The sequence below is a fragment of the Archocentrus centrarchus genome, chromosome 9 (assembly GCF_007364275.1).
Source record: "Archocentrus centrarchus isolate MPI-CPG fArcCen1 chromosome 9, fArcCen1, whole genome shotgun sequence".
In the NCBI taxonomy this organism is placed as follows: Eukaryota; Metazoa; Chordata; class Actinopteri; order Cichliformes; family Cichlidae; genus Archocentrus; species Archocentrus centrarchus.
In genome coordinates, this window is record NC_044354.1 from 19,845,224 (window position 1) to 19,865,377 (window position 20,154).

At 39.2% G+C, this 20,154-nt stretch overlaps 2 protein-coding genes across 4 annotated transcripts; both read right to left on the bottom strand.

Moving 5' to 3' along the window:
- Positions 1 to 3,230: 3,230 nt before the first annotated feature.
- dbnlb (drebrin-like b) lies at positions 3,231 to 12,699 on the bottom strand. Of its 3 annotated transcripts, XM_030738078.1 has the most exons (15): positions 12,524 to 12,699; positions 10,366 to 10,421; positions 10,019 to 10,131; positions 9,863 to 9,937; positions 9,399 to 9,548; positions 8,147 to 8,224; positions 7,630 to 7,781; positions 7,477 to 7,531; positions 7,190 to 7,261; positions 6,800 to 6,923; positions 6,367 to 6,483; positions 5,986 to 6,057; positions 5,707 to 5,765; positions 5,527 to 5,614; positions 3,231 to 3,457 (listed from the first exon to the last, which is right to left on the bottom strand). In XM_030738078.1, the coding sequence occupies exons 1-15, from the start codon at positions 12,604 to 12,606 to the stop codon at positions 3,321 to 3,323; spliced, it is 1,431 nt and encodes a 476-aa protein (XP_030593938.1). In that variant the 5' UTR covers positions 12,607 to 12,699; the 3' UTR covers positions 3,231 to 3,320. The 3 variants fall into 3 exon arrangements, with proteins under 3 accessions (XP_030593938.1, XP_030593939.1, XP_030593940.1); XM_030738079.1 differs by lacking the exon at positions 7,190 to 7,261; XM_030738080.1 differs by lacking the exon at positions 6,367 to 6,483.
- Positions 12,700 to 14,328: 1,629 nt separating this feature from the next.
- Positions 14,329 to 19,934, bottom strand: ube2d4 (ubiquitin conjugating enzyme E2 D4). Its single transcript, XM_030737289.1, has 7 exons — positions 19,664 to 19,934; positions 18,090 to 18,153; positions 17,939 to 17,970; positions 17,753 to 17,830; positions 17,549 to 17,654; positions 16,912 to 17,005; positions 14,329 to 16,784 (listed from the first exon to the last, which is right to left on the bottom strand). Exons 1-7 carry the CDS (start codon positions 19,685 to 19,687, stop codon positions 16,739 to 16,741), a joined length of 444 nt encoding a protein of 147 aa, XP_030593149.1. The 5' UTR covers positions 19,688 to 19,934; the 3' UTR covers positions 14,329 to 16,738.
- Positions 19,935 to 20,154: the final 220 nt, after the last annotated feature.

Sequence of the window (20,154 nt, forward strand, 5' to 3'; positions counted from 1 at the left end):
TTCACACAAGCATGCATCTTTGACTCATAGCAGCTAACAGCTGAGTAAACACATTCTCTAACTGGTAAATTGTAGTTAAATGAAAGCTTTGAAATTTCCTGGCAGCTGCAGGGATTTAAGCCCATAGGTTGTATTTTAAGGAAGTGCAAATGTTCCACTTCTTTAAAATAGTTTCTACTGACCATTGCAGAAAGATATTATGTTTAAAAATAAAAACCCAGGATGTGGCAGAAGCAGCATTTCCACTAGAAATGAGTGGCAAAGAAAATGCGTAAAAGAAAAACGGTCATCTGTCTCCTTACTACAGTTATAAGTCAGAGTCTTGAGATTTTCTGCACCTCAGGGGACATTGTAGTCATTTTTAAATGCAAGCTGTGGATTTTTTATTCGAGTGAAGAATATAATTGCTTTTGTTTTTTGTCCCCCTCCCTTTTCACCTGAATCATGTTTAAAAGCGTATTTTCCCTTAATTTTCCTTTTGCTATGTCACATAAAGCAAGCCTAAATAGATCTTGAGATAAAACGCTCAAGTCAAAAGAGGCTGCACTCGACACAATGCGCATGTTTTTGATCTGTTTGAAAGGGGGATGCCCTATTCCTCCATCTGCTGCGGATAGAGTGTGACATTTCAAAGTGATTAACATTTTAAATGTCAAAATAACCAAATATCTACGAACTGCCCAAATTTCAAAGGGATTTTTTTTTTTTTTTCATAGTTGATCGACACGTTCTTGTTTTGATTTTTGAGATGATGAGCAAAGCTGTGTGCAAACAAAAAAAAAAAAAAAAAGAAAAAGAAGGAAGACACAATCGCAGCTTCCACATAATGACTCGGACAAACAGATAAATAAGAAATAAGACAATCAGCCTAGAATTTGATTTTATTATGTAGACAAAGTGACATTTCAGGGGGAAAAAAAGAAAAAAATTAACTTGGAGGTACGGTGAGAAAATAGTTTGCGCCCCATCGAGCTTTATAGGAAATGTATCTTAGTCTTAATTCCAAGTAATTGTGACATTATATTTTGCAGAAATCTTGTGAGCTTTTGTATCTCCTGCCACTAAAAACAAATGTGAAGTCTTGACGAGGAGATGAGCAAAAACATTGTTCGTAAGATTGAGAAAATCCCCAACTTTTCATTTGTGACTTTCACTGACACAAACATTGTGAGGTTGAGATGAGGGCAGGTCGATGTAAATGAGAGTGTGTGGAGAGAATATTGTGATTTCAAAACACAGATTTCCTGTCTGAAGTGACTCACTCCCCTGGGAACAATCTGCAAACATCTAACTGGCACCTAAAGGATTCCAGTCATGGTGACAAATGGTCATTAATTGGGTTGCAAAATCTGCTTTTTTTGTTTTGTAGGTTATGAATTTAAAGGCGGTCTGTGCCCATCCTGGTTGTTTTAGGGACAGACGCGGACCTTCAGAAGTTAACTTGCAATAATTTAAATCAGAGGTATAAGATTTAGTTTCTAGATTGTGTAGGCGTATGTGGAAGTTGTCCTGAAACTATACTGGCTGATTAATTTCTTGACAAGCCAATATTAATTTACATTAGAGAGAGTTTCAGTTCAAATTTTCAATTTAAACAAGTTTGGAATATTTATGAATTTTAATTGATGCAAGGGCGAGAAGCGCACTCTTCTGGCTGTTATTGAAATGCTGTCAACTGCATTTAAACTCAAGTTAAGAATGATAAAGGCGAAAAGAAAAAGGCATTCGTGTTATTAATTTAACAAGTAGGCCTCGTTATAGAGATGCTGCTGAAGATTACAATTTTTTTTTTTTACTCTGGAAGTAAAGTTTGCAGTATTAAAAGCAGGTAATTTCTTCATCTGAACAAAGATGTAACTGAAGGATGTGGGAGAAGCAAAATCTGATTTTCGTGTGAAAATGAAACCTATGCATTAGAGGTGAATTCCCCAGCTGTTGTCTCATTCCAGGAAACTGACGTTAAAGCTTGTGTATACATCTGAGTTCCTGTTAAACCTCTGAAAATCCCTGAAGTTTTTCTGTTATTTCAGTGTGTTTCTATTGTGTATGTAAGCCATACAATCCATGATTTGTTAAAAAAAACAAAAAAACAAAACATATATACATATACACACACATACACCACAGCTTGCTTATTTATTAGATTTTATTATGAAGGATGTTTCTGCATTACAATAGACTCTGGAAAAACAAATATGAAATGGATACACAATACCCTTTTCTATTTGAGATCAACTGATTTTTTTTCCTTTTGTTAACCAACCTCAAAAGTTCAAAAGAGCAAAATGTTGTTCCATGATATAAAAAAAAAAAAAAAAAAAAAAATATATAGTGGTCTTACATAAATTGTGCTGACAAGCTGCTTAAACATTTCAATAAAATGTTATCACTGCATTCACACCCCGTTATAATGGCACCATGATATTATCGCTTATCAAACACTTGTGCACTCAGTCAACCTCAGTTCAGCAAGATCCAAATATAACAGCAAAAATGCTGCTGATTACGCCTTCTTCTTTTTAACTTCTCCCTGAAAAGTTCAATATGTTTAAATGGTGAAATGATGCGGTCCATATGAGGAAGGAACTGAAATGAAAGCAAAACGTTTGCTCACAGTTAAAAAGGAACCATTTTATGCATTCCCTACTATAGTCTACAACCCAGAGCACAGCAAACATGTTTTTTCTAGTATGTAATTAACCACAGTCAGATCAGTAAAGGTTTCAAAATCACACAGGATGTAAATTCAGTCACATAATAATAATAATAATAATACAAAAAACAGGTTATTCAGTCTGCCGGTACAGAAAGGCAAAAAAATCAAGGCAAAAGATTATTCTGTAGCTGGTACCACCATTTTTTTGTTGTTGTTCCTGAAATGGAAAGGAGCAATTGCTACAAAGTAACAATGAAATTATACCTGAAATCAAACTGAAGCCACTTAGGAAAAAATGTCAACTAGAAATGCTCACAACGAAATTTAAGACTTAACAAAAGGCTGACACTGCATCACATTTACAGGACTTCATTTGGAATGACAAAGGGAGGTTTTTTTTTGGTTGGCCTATGGGTCTTCACAAATCCCTACGCTATGCCAGCTGCTGCTTAGAACATCAACAATTTAATGGGAATACTTTCTTGAATCAAAAGCTTCAGGCCCACAGTTACCATTCGTGTTATTTTGTCCAGGATGTGGATGCTCATTTGCTCCACTTCAGCCTGATATTCTAGTGTGTGAGGACTGACGTTGCTGCGTGTCGATTTTTTTTTTTTTTTTACTGCAGAGGTCCAATGATCTGCGGGGAAAGCGGCGTGCTGGGCTAGATGAGTTCCACGTAATTGGCTGGGAACATTCCAAAATGGCCATCTGGGCCGTAGCCTCGCCACCAGCCCTCGTCTATCATCTCGATCCCGGTGATGATTTCGTCCGGGTCGAAAGAGATCTCCGTGTCATCAGCTGACAGAGAAGAAGACCTCTCATTAAAACAAGCAGTCAATGTGTGTGTGTGTGTCTTAGAAATTTCTCAAAACGTCTATTAATCATAAGTTTACACACAAGAAGTACTGAAGGAGTCATTTCAACTCCTCTGACATTTTCAAATCATGCAACTCTGTCAGAGTAAAACTACACGATCTCATATTTAATGACTTTTCCTAAAATGGGTTTATTCATCATACAGCAAATTCTGGGGGTGTGGATATAAAGGAAAAAAAACAAAAACTAAATGTACTTCTATCTAGAACCATTGAACAATGATCAGTGTAAAATACACACATTTTAATATGAAGGCTGCTATAACATGAGCCAGAGTGAGTGAGATGAGATTGACAGTGGTACACATAGTTAAGACAAAAGATGAAAAACTATTGCTGGGATGAAGGAGTTGGATATTTGGGATGTTGAGCTGGTGCAGCGTGGATGAAGGATGCATGGAGAATGATGACTGTCGTGTGTAGCAGGGATAATTAGGTTTTCCACACAATATACACTGCTCAAAAAATTTAAAGGAACACTTTTTAAATCAGAGTATAGCATCAAATCAATTAAACTTCTGGAATATGTATCTGGTCAGTTAAGTAACAGAGGGGGTTGTTAATCAGTTTCAGCTGCTTTGGTGTTACTGAAATTAACAGCAGGTGCACTAGAGGGACGACAATGAGAAAACACCCAAACACCAAAAACAGGCCACCGACAGTTTTCCCCTCCTCATCTTTTCTGTTTTTTCACTAGCACAGTTTCAAGAGCATGGAGGAAATTCCAGGAGGCAGGCGGGGAGAGCTGGACGGGGCCATAGAAGGTCCTTAATCCATCAGCAGGACCTGCATCTGCTCCTTTGTGCAAGGAGGAACAGGATGAGCACTGCAATAGCACCACATAATGACCTCCAACAGACCATTGGTGTGAATGTCTCTGACCAAACAATCAGAAACAGACTTCCTGAAGGTGGCCTGAGGGCCTAACGTCCTCTAGCGGGACCTGCACTCACTGGGCAGCACCGTGGAGCCTGATTGGCATTTGCCATAAAAACACCAGAATTGGCAGGTCCACCACTGGCGCACTGTGCTTTTCATAGATGAGAGCAGGTTCACCCTGAGCACATATAAGAGACACAAAAGAGACTGGAGAACATTATGCTGCCTGTATCAGCATGACCAGTTTGGTGGTGGGTCAGAGATGGTCTGGTGAGGCATATCCACCAGACCTCTACAGGCTAGGCAATGGCACCTGACTGCCATGGTATCGGGATGAAATCCTCAGACCCACTGACAGACCTTACACTGGTGCTGTGGGTCCTGGTTCCTCCTGGTGCACAACAATGCCCAGCATCATGTGGCGAGAGTATGCAGGCAGTTCCTGGAAGATGAAGGCATTGATACCACTGACTGGCCCCCATGGTCCCCTGACCTAAATCCACTAGAACATCTCTGGGACATTATGCTTTGGTCCATTCAACACCTCCAGGTTGCACCTCAGACTGTCCAGGAACTCAGTGATGCCCTGGTCCAGATCTGGGAAGAGTTCCCCAAAGACACCATCCATGGTCTTATTAGGATCATGCCCCGACATGTCAGGCATGCGTACAAGCACGTGGGGGCCATACAGAATACTGAGTACCATTCAGAGTTGCTGCAATCAAATTTCAGCAAAATGGACTAGCCTGCTGCATCATTTTTTCCCCTTTGATTTTCAGGGTGTCTTTGAATTCAGCCCTCTGTAGGTTGATAATTGTCATTTCCATCAAATGATGTGGAATTCTTTTGTTCCTAACACATTACCCAGTCCACATCAGTATAGATATCCAGCATGATTTATTTTTCGCACTGAGATCTGATGTTTTCAAAGTGTTCCTTTAATTTTTTTGAGCAGTATACAGAAATATATTCCATCAAGAATGTTTGCTATAGACATAATTATCTATTATCAACTCTAAAATGACTACATGATGGAATTTGTTACAATATTTGAGAACTTAAACCACAATTTTTTTTTTTTGTGGAGGGAGAAAAAGAAAAAGAAAAATTTACCAGCTTGGTAGTCATATAACGCTCTGGCACAGATGCCTCTGTCTGATGTGTCCTCGGCAGCCACCTCACAGGAGTTAGTCTCCTCCACCTGGGAGAGAATAGAGTTAATGATCCAAATTCATTTTTTGTGATTGCTGTTTATTTCTATCACTATCCTGACAACGGTAAGTAAACACACACCTGAGGAGGCTCTTCATAATGTGGCTCTTGAACACACGAGTTGGCAGCTGGTACTTGTTCTAGAACAGAGAGATAACTGTAAGAATGACGGGGGGGGGGGGGGACTGGGCTGGCAGTCTTACCAGCAGGTTTCAGGAACAGCAGAAACCTGACTGCAAGCTTGGTTATTGTAACAATGCAATAAATCACAACAGCATATGTATATATTGAAGCAGATGGGAGGGTTGGGAAAGTGACATATATGTAAAGGATTAATGTTGCTGGTGAAATGAGCCCCACCTTTCTGCTCCTGAGGGGCCGCGTCCTGCTCATCATACTCACACCGGGACTGCCCATCAGCCACATCAGGCTCTTATCACCCAAAACACAAGCACAGACATGCATGTGCAACACATTCACAAGAGCACACAAGCTAAATTTCACCACCAGGCTCAGACATAAGGGTGTCCCTAATCTTTTTAACTTAAGGAGTATCAAAAGAAGTGTTAAGAAAGCAGAATGGGCACATGAGTCATGATGAAATGTCAGATAATAAATGTGAAAGATGAGACACCAGAACAACAATGAGACATGAAGCACTGCAGTTTTATTAAGTATCAGTCTGACACCCAACGTGTGTAAAGCTGTATAGGTGTGTGTGTGTGTGTGTAAAGCTCACACCTGTGGCACGGACAGGAGAGGCGGAGCTTGCAGGCACAGGAGAAGCTTGGCGCTGAGGTGAGCTGGCTCGCTCAGATTCATACACTTGCTTAGACAGAAAAGGGCTTTGAAGATGCCCTGAGCAGAGATGCACATTGAACCCCCAAAACGAGCCAAAAAAAATTTATTTAAAAAAAATAAAAATTGCAGAGACAGAAAACAAAGACCAGACAGATTGAGCAGAGGAAGAGACAGCATTATGGTGACAGTGTTAAGTATGAACTATGAGACAATTAGACAGTCTGACGGAAAGTTTCAACTGTGGAAAAGGATGGTGATGGGGAATAGCAATCACCTACAGAAAAACCATTTGTACCTACCACTACCCAAAAAAAAGAGATGTTGACATTCAAAGCAAAGAAGTATGAACAAGTCATTTACAATGGGAAAATACCTGGCTGAGGGCTTGCAGGAGCAGCAGGAGGCACATCTGAGTCACTGGGAGTTATTCCCCTCTCTCTCTGCTTGAACATTTCTCTGGGGTTCACAGCACGCTGAGAGATGAGAGAAGCAGCCTCCTAGGAAAAAGAAAACCAATAATATGTACAAAAAGTATTAGAGGTCATCAGTAATGTGGTGGAAAGTGTTTATGAAAGGAAAAACACACACACACAAATTTATCTAACAATATAATCTATTGAAGAAAGATGGCATGCAAGACAAGCTGGAAGGGAGGCGCATTGCCCCAAGCTTCAAAGGGCTCATGTTAGATTAGAGATTTAGAAAGGCAAGAGAAAAGAGTAAATCTGCCAGAGGAAGAGCACTTTCGTGAAGGGGAACTCACATTGGCCTTCTCCACAGATTCACCTCTCTTGATTGCTTTCGACTGGGCTGCCTGGTTCTCCTCCTGCTCCTCCTGATAACGTTCATATCAATATTGGCACTGCTGACTTTGCTACCTTCCTGACTTGTGTTTATAAGATGTATGTACCACCAAAATGTACTCAACCGTGAACAGTCTTACATAAATAATACACATTAACACTTTTTTTATTATTTGATCCCGATGTCTGAGTAAATGGGTTTGAGGCACAAAGTGTAATCCTATGAGTGGCACAGTGAGGCACTCACCCAACGCTGTTTTTCCTGCTCTCTACTCTCAACTTCGTGCTGCTGCTGGTACTTCCTAATTGAGAACACAGAAAATCATTTCAATCAAAATCATTTGAACCTTTTAAAAAAAAGTTGCAATTGCAAACTGGTCTTATTAGTAGGTAAGCCTACTTTTGTTGGTCAATTTGAGAGGCCCTCTCCTTGTCCCTTTTTTCCCTCATTTGAGCCTCCTTGGCCTCTCTGTCTTTCCTCTCTTTTTCCAGCAGCTTGCGCTCCTCCTCTGCCTTGCGCCGCTCCTCCTGCCGACGCTTCTCCTCTTCTTTCTAAAAGCAACCAACAAGGTCAGTGCTGCTGTATTGTTTTGCAAATACCACAGTCATTGAAAAGCTTGATTTCTAAGAAAACTGCAGGGAAATTAGCTCCACTTCCGAAGCGCATTATGACAGGATGATGATGAGGCTCAAGTACAAAAAAAAAAAAAAAAAAAAAATATGACAAAGTCACAACTAACTGATTGCAGTTATACTTGTGATGGAAAAAGCTACGTGGCATGTATTTTTGTATAGTAAAAAAATACATGGCACGTAGTAGAAGTTCAACAGAAAAAGCAGTATGTGTCATAAGTTTTAAACAGCAATTTCTTGCAGTTTCACAGAGATAAGAGATATATATTACTTAATGAGTGTACCTCTGCCTGGGCCCAGAAGTTGTCTTTATTGGTCTTTCTGATTTCTGACATGGCGTTTGTTTTCTGGTACACTGAGCCCTGGAGGGGGAGAAAAAAATGACAATTGACAGCACGGTTCCACATGACAAGACAAGAAACAGTTAAGTCATCCATCTGTGTTACCACCAACTGCCGGAGTAACGCTCTCATGAACCTAAAACATAAAATACCTCAATGCACAGCTTTCATTTCATTACAAGTTACCTATAGGTCCACTTCATATCCATGTCAACGTTTCAAATCAGTTGTTGCGCCAGTGATACCAAATCAAATCTTAAATTAAATGTGCTTCATCAGTGCTGTCACATTCCCCACACCCAGAGCACAGTGGAAAGGGCGAGACTGTATGCTGCTGACAATGGCGGTCAGTAATACGCAGCAGCTGAAATGCAGAATGATGCCAGCATGTGCCAGGACACATCCTTGCCTTTCCTTTCCTCAATATGAAAGTTCTTTCCACATGACATTAACAAGGCTAACTGATAAAATCATCATCATGGAGTAAACTCTGAGATAACATCAAAGAACACTGAAGAATATCAGAACAGAGGATGACTCGTTTTTCAGTCTGTGCACAAATGTGGTCATTTGTGCCAAAAAAAACATGCAGTCTTCATTTATTTTCTGTGTGAATGTGACTGCGTCTCCACACCAGGGCGGCTTGAATACACTCTGCCTTCTCTAGTATCACTCTGTACATATGCACTGTGTAAACCCCGTGACAGATCTCGCACAGTTACATTGTATAGCTCCATTATAATGTGGACTGAGTTCACTGTAAAAACTCAAATAAGCAAGTGACATTCACCAGAGAGACACCACTGTTTATAACACCTATTTGGGAAGGCTGTGGATCAGTCTGATTTCTGTAAACATACAAATATTGACACTCATGCAGCATTACACACGAGTGTCAATATTTAGAGGTCTGGATCAGCAGCCTCATTTCTATAACCATTTATGATTGAATGTGGGTGTTTGGGAAGGGATATGATGCCCATTTAGAAAAGGAATAAGGATTTCTTTTGTTTTGCACGCAGAATCTTTGGCTTTTAATGGATCCTATGCACTCCCTTATAAATGAGACCTCAGGAACCTCAAAAACAAACAAAAAATGTCAAATGAATCCATGCTCTGAGATGAGGAAGCCTAGTTAAGATCTAGTCCATTGCTTATCTTGTTCTATTGTTGATAGGCAATTGGAAGTGCATACCACGGGACCCTGAGGACCACTGTCCTGGAAGCGGCTGGAAACTTCTTTGTGGAAGCTGTAGTTGGCTCCCGAGGCTTTAGCCACCTTTTGCATGATCGACTCAGGTTCCACATCCTCCTCTGCTCTAGCATTTATTGTGACATGAGCCCCCTGAAACAGCAAACAACAGTAGTTCCTTTAAAAACACAAAGAAACCCTTCCAGTTTTTATCTTGGTTCACACACAGAAAACACACACAACAGCCACAACAATGAGCTGCAAGTATGGCATTAATAACACTGACACAACTCCAGCAAAGCTATTAGGCTAATGACAATGCCAGGAGCATGAATGCACATTCATTTAATGCATGTTGTGCTATAAAGCCATCATTAAGGTGCAGTTAGGCCTCCTTTGCAAGCAAAAGCAGACAGCAGTACAAATTCTAATGCATATTTGAACTAGACTTAAAGGTTTAGAGTTACCTTAAGAAAATTGGCCATGGCGCTGACATGATTTGCACATATTCCCTTCCTGGCATCCTTTACTCCCTCTCCGGTCTGAAACACAAAGAATTTAGAGGGTCAGTGACCACAATAAAGAGGACAAACACACATTTAATAGTTGAGTGTCACTCTAACCCAGTTGATGAGGACATATTTGGGCAGGCCGGAATTTGGATCCTGCACCCGGCAGAAGGCGTACATCACTTTTCCACTGTTGAGCTCTTCAACCAGCTCTTCCAGCCCTCCATCTGATGCATAAACATTGCGGAAAAGTCAAATGGTTATTGTGGTTCATTGTGAAACTGTGGGCATTTTTTCCCCCCTTGCAAATGATGGGGGTGAGAAAGCAAAGGCAAGCAATCCTTTTGTGCTGATATTCCAGTACCGAGGCCGTATGCTGACTGTGAAATTCCTGCACACATCTGATAATATCATGTCGAGATCATAAAAACTTCGATTAAAATATCCACGTCATTACTCACCCCCTTTTTCTGCCAGTCGGATGTCATCGCTGTTTCCCTCATAGGTGAATAAGGCCCTGTAGAAAGCACCAGATTATTGTAATTACACCACTGGCTGAAAACAGATCCCACAGACAGAAAAGTGGATACGCATCATTTCACAGTAAACAAGAGTTGTTTTGCAAACCTATTCTAAGTATCATCCGCACTTAAGCCCCATTCACACAGGATACAGGGGAAGTAGGTGTAGTATAAACACTGCTGCAATTTCTAATCCTCATTTCTATCACCCTTTTGAGCAATCTTTACAGGCTACGGGCCCCTGCAGCAGTAAAGAAATTTCTTTGTTATGAAATATCAGATAAAAATAAAGACTAGCCGCCCTAAGCAAACAGAATCTTTAGTTAGTACACGGCACCATTTTCTGAGGGAAAATACAATAATTATGGAGATGTCTGAAGAAGCTGCTCATACAGTGGGTTTTCTTCATGTTGGGGTCAATTAAAGTAGTTTTTGAGTGTTATTTGTATGCCAATAAACATTTAAGTGATAAATAGTAAGAGAGTTCTACATAAAATTAATGGTAAATGGACTGGTTCTTATATAGCGCTTTTCTATTCTAAATGAACATTCAAAGCACTTTATACAACATGCCTCATTCAAATTCATGCAAGCCCCTTTTTCCTACCCCTATGTGCTTTCTAACATTTACACACAAATTCACACGCCGATGAACACATCCAAGAGCAACTTGGGGTTCGGTATCTTGCCCAAGGATACTTTGGCATGCAGACTGGAGCAGCGAGGGATCAAACCACCAACCTCCTGATTGGTAGATGACCTGCTCTACCTCCTGAGCCACAGCCATCCACAGTGATGACTGATAATTAATAATGAAAAGATTTGGCTGATAGGAACTCAAATATGTTTAAGTTTTAGGCAATAAGTTTAGTAGCACAAGTTTTAGTCTGTAATTTAATTTATGGATGTTTAATATTTTTTATTTTACTTCTGCTTTGAGGGCACGTTTCAGAGACAGCCCAAGATGCATTTATGACTTAGCTAAATGTCAGTACTGCACAGATGAACTGATGTGATCTGCTCCTACACAGAACTCATAAGAAACAGCTACATGTTACAGTCATAATTATAGCTCTACATGACCTGCTAATTTAATCCAAACACTAATAATAACGCTTACAAAGTAAAAATATTGAAAGACAAGCTGTCTGTCAACAATGTGATGTGGTTTTAAAAGGGCATTTGCTTGTTATCAGCACAGGGCACCACACTGTTTCATATTAGAGGAACTTTAGTGAGCACTCTGAAAGATCACTTCTTTATTCCGTCTTTACTTAATCCTGTTAGCAGCACTATTTTAAAAGCAAATTGCTGAGCTGTAGGCGGTGGCAGTCGACTCCTTAAACCGACTGAAGAAAGGCAAACATTAATTTGATGAGAGAAATTTTCAGAGTCCACACAGAGCCCCCCCCCCCCCCCCCCCATGTCCCCCAAGAGGACATGTTCAGAAAAAGGGGGGGGGGGGGGGGGCTCTGTGTGGACTCTGAAAATTTCTGAACATGTCCTCTTGGGGGATTAACCAATCTGGGTCATCATTAAACATTACAGCTGCCTTCAACAGGTTTAAATATCAAACCACAAACACTTCTGTAACATTGAGTAAAACGAAGAGGAAGCTCTAGTGTCTCTTACTAGTTATAAATTACTTATGATATCTTACCAGGAAGTGGGCGAGGACGCTAGCGACTTACCTCATGCCCTTTCATGACCTATTTTGAGCTAAAAATAAAAAACAAAATACACGCAAAGCATGATAGCTGGCTCAGTATACCTGTCAGCCAATTAGCACTCTAACTAGCTATTATGTTAGCACATTTTTAAGGTTATTATTAATAATCAGATTGGAAATAAATGTAAGAAACTAAACTCCCATGTTAGACAAAGCTGACTCTAACAAACGCTATAGGTTATATAAAAAAGTACAGACTCATAATGTGGCTAACAAATTACCATTATTTTCAGGTTATTGGTTAAGTTTATTTGCGATAGGTTAACTTACTTATCGACTCGCTCAAAGCTAGCCAACAATGTAGCTAACAGCCCCACCGTCACTCCTCGTACAAAGAGCTAACACTGCAATGAAAATGTTGCTTCTTACCAGTTGGTATTGGATTTTTCATCCACCACTTCTTTATATGCAGCTGTTAATGCAGGGCCATTTTTGCTGAGGTTAACTGCCATCGTTATGCTGAATACAGCTAGCCAGCTAGCTACCGGGATGCGCCCTTCCTATTGGGAGGAGTGGCGATGATGCTGCCGACTTTCAGCTGTGGGGGGGGGGGGCTAGTTTAGCCCGGAGGCTACATATCAACCTGGGTGCACCCTGTAATAATAACAACAGTATGGCGTGACGCTGCGGATTTTGGGGGGGGGGGGGGGGGGGGGGTCCTGTGTGCGTTGTTTTTAAGTTGTTTCCAGTTCGACTATAATTAGTTGTTTCCCCCAAAATCATCAAGATGCAGTAATTTCTCACTCAAAGAAACAATGAGCTGAAATGAAACTTTTGCTTTTGCCCAACCACTGGAAAAAAAAAAACTCTCCATGTTATTTATCAGACGTCCCAAAGGTCGACGCGCTCACAACTTTTGTTGACCTTTTTAAAATTTAAATTAAATTGCAATAATTTTTATTTTTAAAGGAGCCAGACTTTCTTGTAATTTTTTTAAAGCTGTCTTGTAAATAGTTCTCCAGGTTTTCTAAAGGTCTTTCAAAGTTCACTTTGGACATTGGCTGCTTTTTCATTCATTTTCAGTTGAATCTATGAAAAAGGCCTTTCAGCCAGTGGTGTTGGAGGTCTTGTCAAAATTGAATTACACAGAAAAGTAATTTCAGATTTTGATCCAGCATGCAATACCACCTGGAAAGCTTGTGACTGGCAACAACTTCATATTTTTTTTTTTTTTTTAGCATGACAATGATCCTAAACACACCACCAAAACAAGAAAAGCCTACCTGGATAGAAAAACACCCAGCAGAACACCATCAGTTATGGACTGGCCTCCCCAGAGCCCAGATCTCAACATTATTGAGGCAGTATGGGATCATCTTGACAGAGAACAGAACAAAAGGCAGCCAACATTCAAAGAAGAGCTTTGAATGTCCTCCAAGAAGCCTGGAGAACTGTTCCTGAGGACTACTTAAAGAAATGATAAGAAGCCTGCCTAAGAGAATTCAGGCTGTGTTGAAGAGTAAAGGTGGTTTCTGCCCTCTATACTTTATTCCCATGCATGTTTGCATATTTCACTAAATTGCTGCACCTATTTCCCATTTTTGTAGCAAAATATAAAGAAACGAGGGGTGGCTCAAGACTTGCACAATGCTTTAACTACCGTACAGTTACATAAATAAACCTTAGCCTAACAATGGCCTTGTCTATTTATATCAACAAATCTGTAGACAGCACATTGAAACATCTATCCATTCATCACCTTTATGAATCATGAAATTCAAATGATGAAACCATGCAACACCTAGCCTTAAGAAGTGTATATGAAAATGTCTTCACATTTTTTATGTTTTTGTTAACCCCCTTAAATGCAAACTCAAAACTCTACACTTCAGTGACATAATTGCCTATTTTAAACTCCATGTGCTGCAGGTCCCTAATAGCACTGTAAATACATGAGTCACAGAGCACTCTGCTGGACAAACTATGTGATAACATTTCTAAATTACCCCAAACGAAGCACGGCTTACTTATCTGCTCATGAGCCAATACCAGTAAGCTCATACAGGTTCTACATGAAATGACTGCAGACCACAATAAATCAAGATGAGCTTTATTCATGTTATAACAAGGTCATAGTTATCTTGTGTAGGCTATGTGAAGACATGTTAACGTTCATAACGGCAGTTCAAGCACACATATTCCAAATTTTAAGATGTGTGAAGGCTGGTCCTGCATTCGGAAAAAGCCAAGCTGATTTTTTTTTTTTTTTTTCCTTTTTAAATAAAATATTGTGAACTCTTCAAGCAGGTTTCCAGGTCTACTGATGTAATGAATCACCCATTTTGGGAATACAGCCCTGATAGCAAATTTACACTTTATATGACACGTTATCTATATATACAAAATGAGGGTTAAGGCTAAACTTTTAGTCAGAGGTGTTAGGCAGATGAAATTTAACGAAATCCCTGATATTCTGCAAAATGGCTGAGAAGGATCTCCAGAGTGCAAAGCATGCCAAGCTGCCTATATGAAACTGAACACACCAGATTAAGGGAAATCAATGTAGGATTACTCACATTATGAACTGAGGCTGCATATTGAAGAGCTGGAAGATACTCAGCTTTCTAATAAATAAATAGCCAGATGAACAAACAACAACGCACACAAGGACTGAACTTGTAATATTACAGCTGAGGTGTCGGAGCGAAAATATTTTGACTGCATTCAGTGGGTATATTTTCAAAACATTTTAGTATACACAGTATACTTTCAGGACAACTTGTTTTTGACATTTTTTTTTTTCCTCTACATTAGCTAACAATATTAAAAATCTATATTCAGCGCCTAAACCGTGATGTTAATTCTACAACCAAAGCTTCTTAAATAATCATGCTTAGCTATTTACCTTTCTGGATGAATCTATTCAATAATGCCTTAAAAACAAAAACAAAAAAATCTTGCTCTAAATATCCAATAAATCCCTTTATATTGGCAGCATTAGCACACTGAATTGTGATTTTTGACACAACTTTTCCTAACTACTTTGTCCAACAGTCACAACGGATTATCTTAAAACTATTACATTATGACACATCACAATCATGTTCAATTTTCATGACACAAATGCAAAAAACCCCCAAAACAAAAACAAACTAAAATTAAAACTTTCAAAGATACAAAAAACCACAAATGTTTCACCCAGAAAAAAGCTTTTACTGTCAATGTTGATCATTAATGCCAAAACAAAAGAAAAAAAAAATTCAGACCCAATCATAAAAATGAACATAATTAAATCCTGATATTTAAAGCAGATCAAACTGTCATGTTAAGTTACTGTATTATTCACCTAAAGTAACTAAACATACATGACTTTACTTGACTAGGATCTGCAAAACATTTTTTAGAACAAGGAACATCCAAAAAACATTTAAGAGAAAAAAAAACCAAAACAAACAGTAGCATGTGTATGTTCAACAGCATCATTTGAAAGCTGTTCACATCCAATCGTTTTAAAAACACTGAAATCATGGTGAAAAGTGGAGAGAAAGAGTGAGAATGACAGTACTTCTTGGACAGCATATATTTATGTGCAGCACAGACCCACAGTGGCCTGTCTTTGATCGCGCTGCAGTAAGTGTTGGGTTGTTATGTGAACAAAACAGCAAAAGGAGGTAAGTGCTATTTTTAGAAGTTAGACAATGTAGGCCCTGATCATTTTTCTCACCATGGGTCACTGCATGTAAAAGGCTGGTAATGTTGTTAGATACCTGAGTAACTGTACTGAGGAAGAGGCACACAGCTATAGCTATATGCCAAAGAGTAGCCATGTTCATAGATACACAGCATAACATGTCAAACAGAAGAGTTTTTGAGTAGTATGGACACCAGCCCTCGCTCATCATCCAGGATGTAAGAACAATGACAGCATGTGTGAGAAAAATGGGAGGTGGTCATTAACCTACCTGCTACTTACAAACAGCAGCTCTCCAGTGTTTTCAAAAATGACTAAATACTGTTACAATTACAAACAAAGCGGATGATAGAGACGAATCCTTCTTATTACCTTTCACATTGATTCAGGGTAGAGACAGTTACGTGCCAACAGATCAGCTGCTGGTAATGGCACTGCACACATGTGTGTTCAACAGGAAACATTCTGTCTAAATTGCACATAAACATAACACAGAAAGGCCACCAGAAACATGAAATACAGTAATAACAAGACATCCAGTGGGGTGCAGACAGAACCGCTGAAATGAAGAGAGAGCTAATCTCGTAAATCAAACATTTTGTTTCTGAGTAGCATGATGATATGACTCAATAATGGTAAAAATGATGCTTATGAAAACTAACAATCATTATGACCATCATAATAGCAGGAGTAACAGTTTAAAGTCTGAGTATGGTGGTAGTAAAGAGTTTTCCAGTATTCCATGTGGGAGCGCTTTAAGGAGTCCAATAGGTCCTGCTCAGCAGATCCATACAAGTCACGAAGGAGAGCACACTGTAGCAGCTCAGCACACACAAAGCCAAGTGGCACTGTACCTCATAGTACCGCCTCCTTCTCTGTTGCTCATTTGCCTCAAGTTACAAATCATCTGTGTTTCGTTTGTTCTCGTTTGGGTTTTGAGCTCCCTGGTGTTCTCACATTGCATACTTCTGTGTCCACTCTCTTGCTAGTTTGTTGTACCTGTAAAACACATGCAATGTTTGGGAAAGTTTAAGTTAAACTCACAAACTGAGAACTTTATCTCACAGCATGAGACTGAAAGGCTGTGAGCTCAACTGTGGTAAATGCACTCTTGTTTTACACTCACTTTTCCCTATCAGCCTTGTATGTATGGGCAATCTCTGGTACCAGTGGATCATCTGGGTTTGGATCGCACAGAAGAGAGCAGATGGACAATAATACTGCGGAAGAAGGAGTCACCAAGTTAAAGCATTCATCAACAAAATGAATGGAGGAAATTTATTTGTAACATAACCGTGCTGTACTTGTAGCATCGGCGCAGAAAGATGTCATTTTGACATTTGCTTTCATTCTTAAATAATGAAACCATATTTATAAGCACTGATTAATTCACTCACACTACAGGTTCCACATATGCCATTAAAAATAAGTTCATTAATAAGAATTAATCACTAAAGGAATGTATTGGCCCAAAATTACAGCAGATTTATCTGCTAAATCAAAGTTACAAGGATTTTACATTTTGGCTGACAAGTAAAAGCTTTTAGTCCAAAAAAACTTCAGGGATAATTTTACAAAGAATGTAACTTTAAATTACCGTTTTGGCATCATTTCAATTCGCTCACCATCTCACCATCAGGCAATTTCTTTTTCGGGGGGGGGGGGGGGGGGGTGGTCTTCCCCCAAAGTATTTCAAACAGTTACAAACCCAGATGTACTACAAATACCCCCCCCCCCCCCCCGTTTTTGTTTTTTTTTTTTACCTTTTGATACTGTAAGTGCAGGTGACCATTGTGACCTCAGAATGTCCAGACAAATACTTCCATTGCTGTTGATATTTGGGTGGTAAATTTTTGTTGTGAATGCAACCTGTGCCAAAACATGGGAAAAAAAATATGATGTAAGGCCAATTTTTTAAACAACCAAATAAATGGATCTGAAGCATTGTGCCACATTATCTCACTCACTTTTGGTGGTTTAAAAGGGTAATCTGTTGGAAAGTGAATGGTGAGGAAAAACACTCCACTCTGATATGGACTGTCACTCTGTTGAAATAAGAGAAATAAAGCAAGTTTTTTTTTTTTTAGGGTGACAATTTTAATTTTTAAGTTTCATATTTCAACTGTGTTGGGTGTGATAGAAGCAAAACGTACTGGACCCATTATTGTTGCCTGCCAATGAAACACTGAGAGGAGAAAAAAAATAAAAAAAAATATATATATATATATATATATATAAAATGGCACATAAACCTTCAAACATTATTTAAGCATACACTGATGTAGCAATTGTCAAACTACTTACAATCATCTCCAACTGGTCCAGCAGAGCACTGGGCAGGAGGGTCCCTCTGCAGGTCTGACAGTTCCTAATGGCAGGACAATTAAAAAGTAACTCACGACTTTTGAAGTTGACTCAATTGACTCATGATAGGATGTTGTCACAATACATTTCCCACAATACTGGCGGTATCACAATGGTTCTTGATACAGTACATGACAACAGTCTACAAATGATCACAATTGCTGAGTACATAAATAAGGGATGAATTCATTTGCTAAGCATAACCAGGAGGCCTTATGAGCCATTAATGCTGGTAAGTAAAACTGGGGTGGGAATGCTTTCAGAGTGCTTGCACTTTAAAAGCACTGACAGTTGGCATCAGTGTATCAATAATATATCACAAGATGATGGATTACAATACATAGTCATAAATATTTTGTCCCACCAACATTTTCCGACTGATTGTCTGTTTTATGTACATATAAAGCTTGTACAGTTGTATAGTCTTATGCTGAAGCCTCATCAGTAGTCTAATGCAGTACATGATATATTTCTTTTCAATTAAATTTCCTTTTATCCCCATAGGGCATAAAAAGTAACAATTTTGTGACAGAGACCAGCCTTATTTCTTGTGTTATGTAATGGGCATAACTTCAAATCTGAGCAAGGCTGTCGTTTCTGTCAGTCGGCTATTTATGCATTAGTGTCATAATTCAAAAGTGCTCACATAGAAATAATAGCTATATGCTGCATTCATCAACAGAGTCTGGGTTAAGGAAAAAAAAATTATCACGAAACAGCAACTATGTTCAGTTTAGTTAAACAATAAAAGTGATCACCAAGACCCACTGCCTGTGATGCCAATGGGGACTGGAAAAACAAAAAAAACAAAAAAAAAAACAGCGGACATTCATACAGAAAACAAGCCCGTTATTAAACATCTCTTGAAAGAAAGCCTATCTATTCTGTTATATAAATACACACCGTGGCCTGCTCCAGTGCCCCATTTGCCTTTCCATATATGGCAACGCTGACACTAGGGTTCAATTTTGGCAACCAACAAGCAGCTGTCATTCAGCGACTGAACACATCATCAGCCAGAGATACGGATACAAGGATAAAGACAACTGACAGGCCCGGGATTTAATAACAAGTCCTGTACATACCCACCAATAATAAACAACACGCACCAACGATCCAGCTGAGCCTTACGCTGCACTGCGAAATGTTTAGTTAACGCTACAAGAATCATTAATAAAGAGCTTAGCAACCATTCAGGAAAAACCCACTGTTTCACACAAAGAAAGAGTCAAGAATAACGACGTGTTTTTTTGTTTTTGATGTGTTGTTGTTGTTTTTTTTTTTTCTTTTTACTGCGATCGTTACCGTAGCACTGCACCAACAACGGCCACCGGTGGGTTCGCTCGTCTTTGTCTATAAATTATTTTAACCAGGAGCAGAAAAATCGAGCTAGCACTGCTTATTCGACCAAAAGAAAAGGTTACACACGGGCACTATCATTACAGAAAGTGCCAAACTTAAAGACGTATATATTAGAAGATATGGCTGACACTTTGAATTAAATATACACTCACCTTCTGAATTCTTTTCAACGCCATTGCTTCAATGGCTATGCTAGGTAGCCTGTCAGCTAACAGTTAGCACTTCACACATAAAATTTGGCTTCTGAGGCTGCGTACTTTCAAACCTTACTATACGTATAAACGAGAAATGACGTCTGACTCTGGGCGTTTGACTTCTAGTATAAACAATGAATCCAACAGTGAGCTATATGTTAATCTTTCTTAGGAACAACTGAGCTATTTTGCTGCTGTCTCCTTCTCCTCATTCCTGCTCTTCTTTTGGTGCCTGGCAGCCGGTTTAAATATCGCGAGACTTTACTTAAGTCACGAATTGACCAACCTAGAACTTCCATGATTGTAGTTTATAAAAATATTTTTTTTAAACGGCTTTGACGTGATTAAAAAAATCCGAGTGACGTGACTTTCGATCGTTAGGCAACATAATATATTTATTATTATTACATGAACTTTAAATTTTTTATTATTTAATTTATTTATTTTTG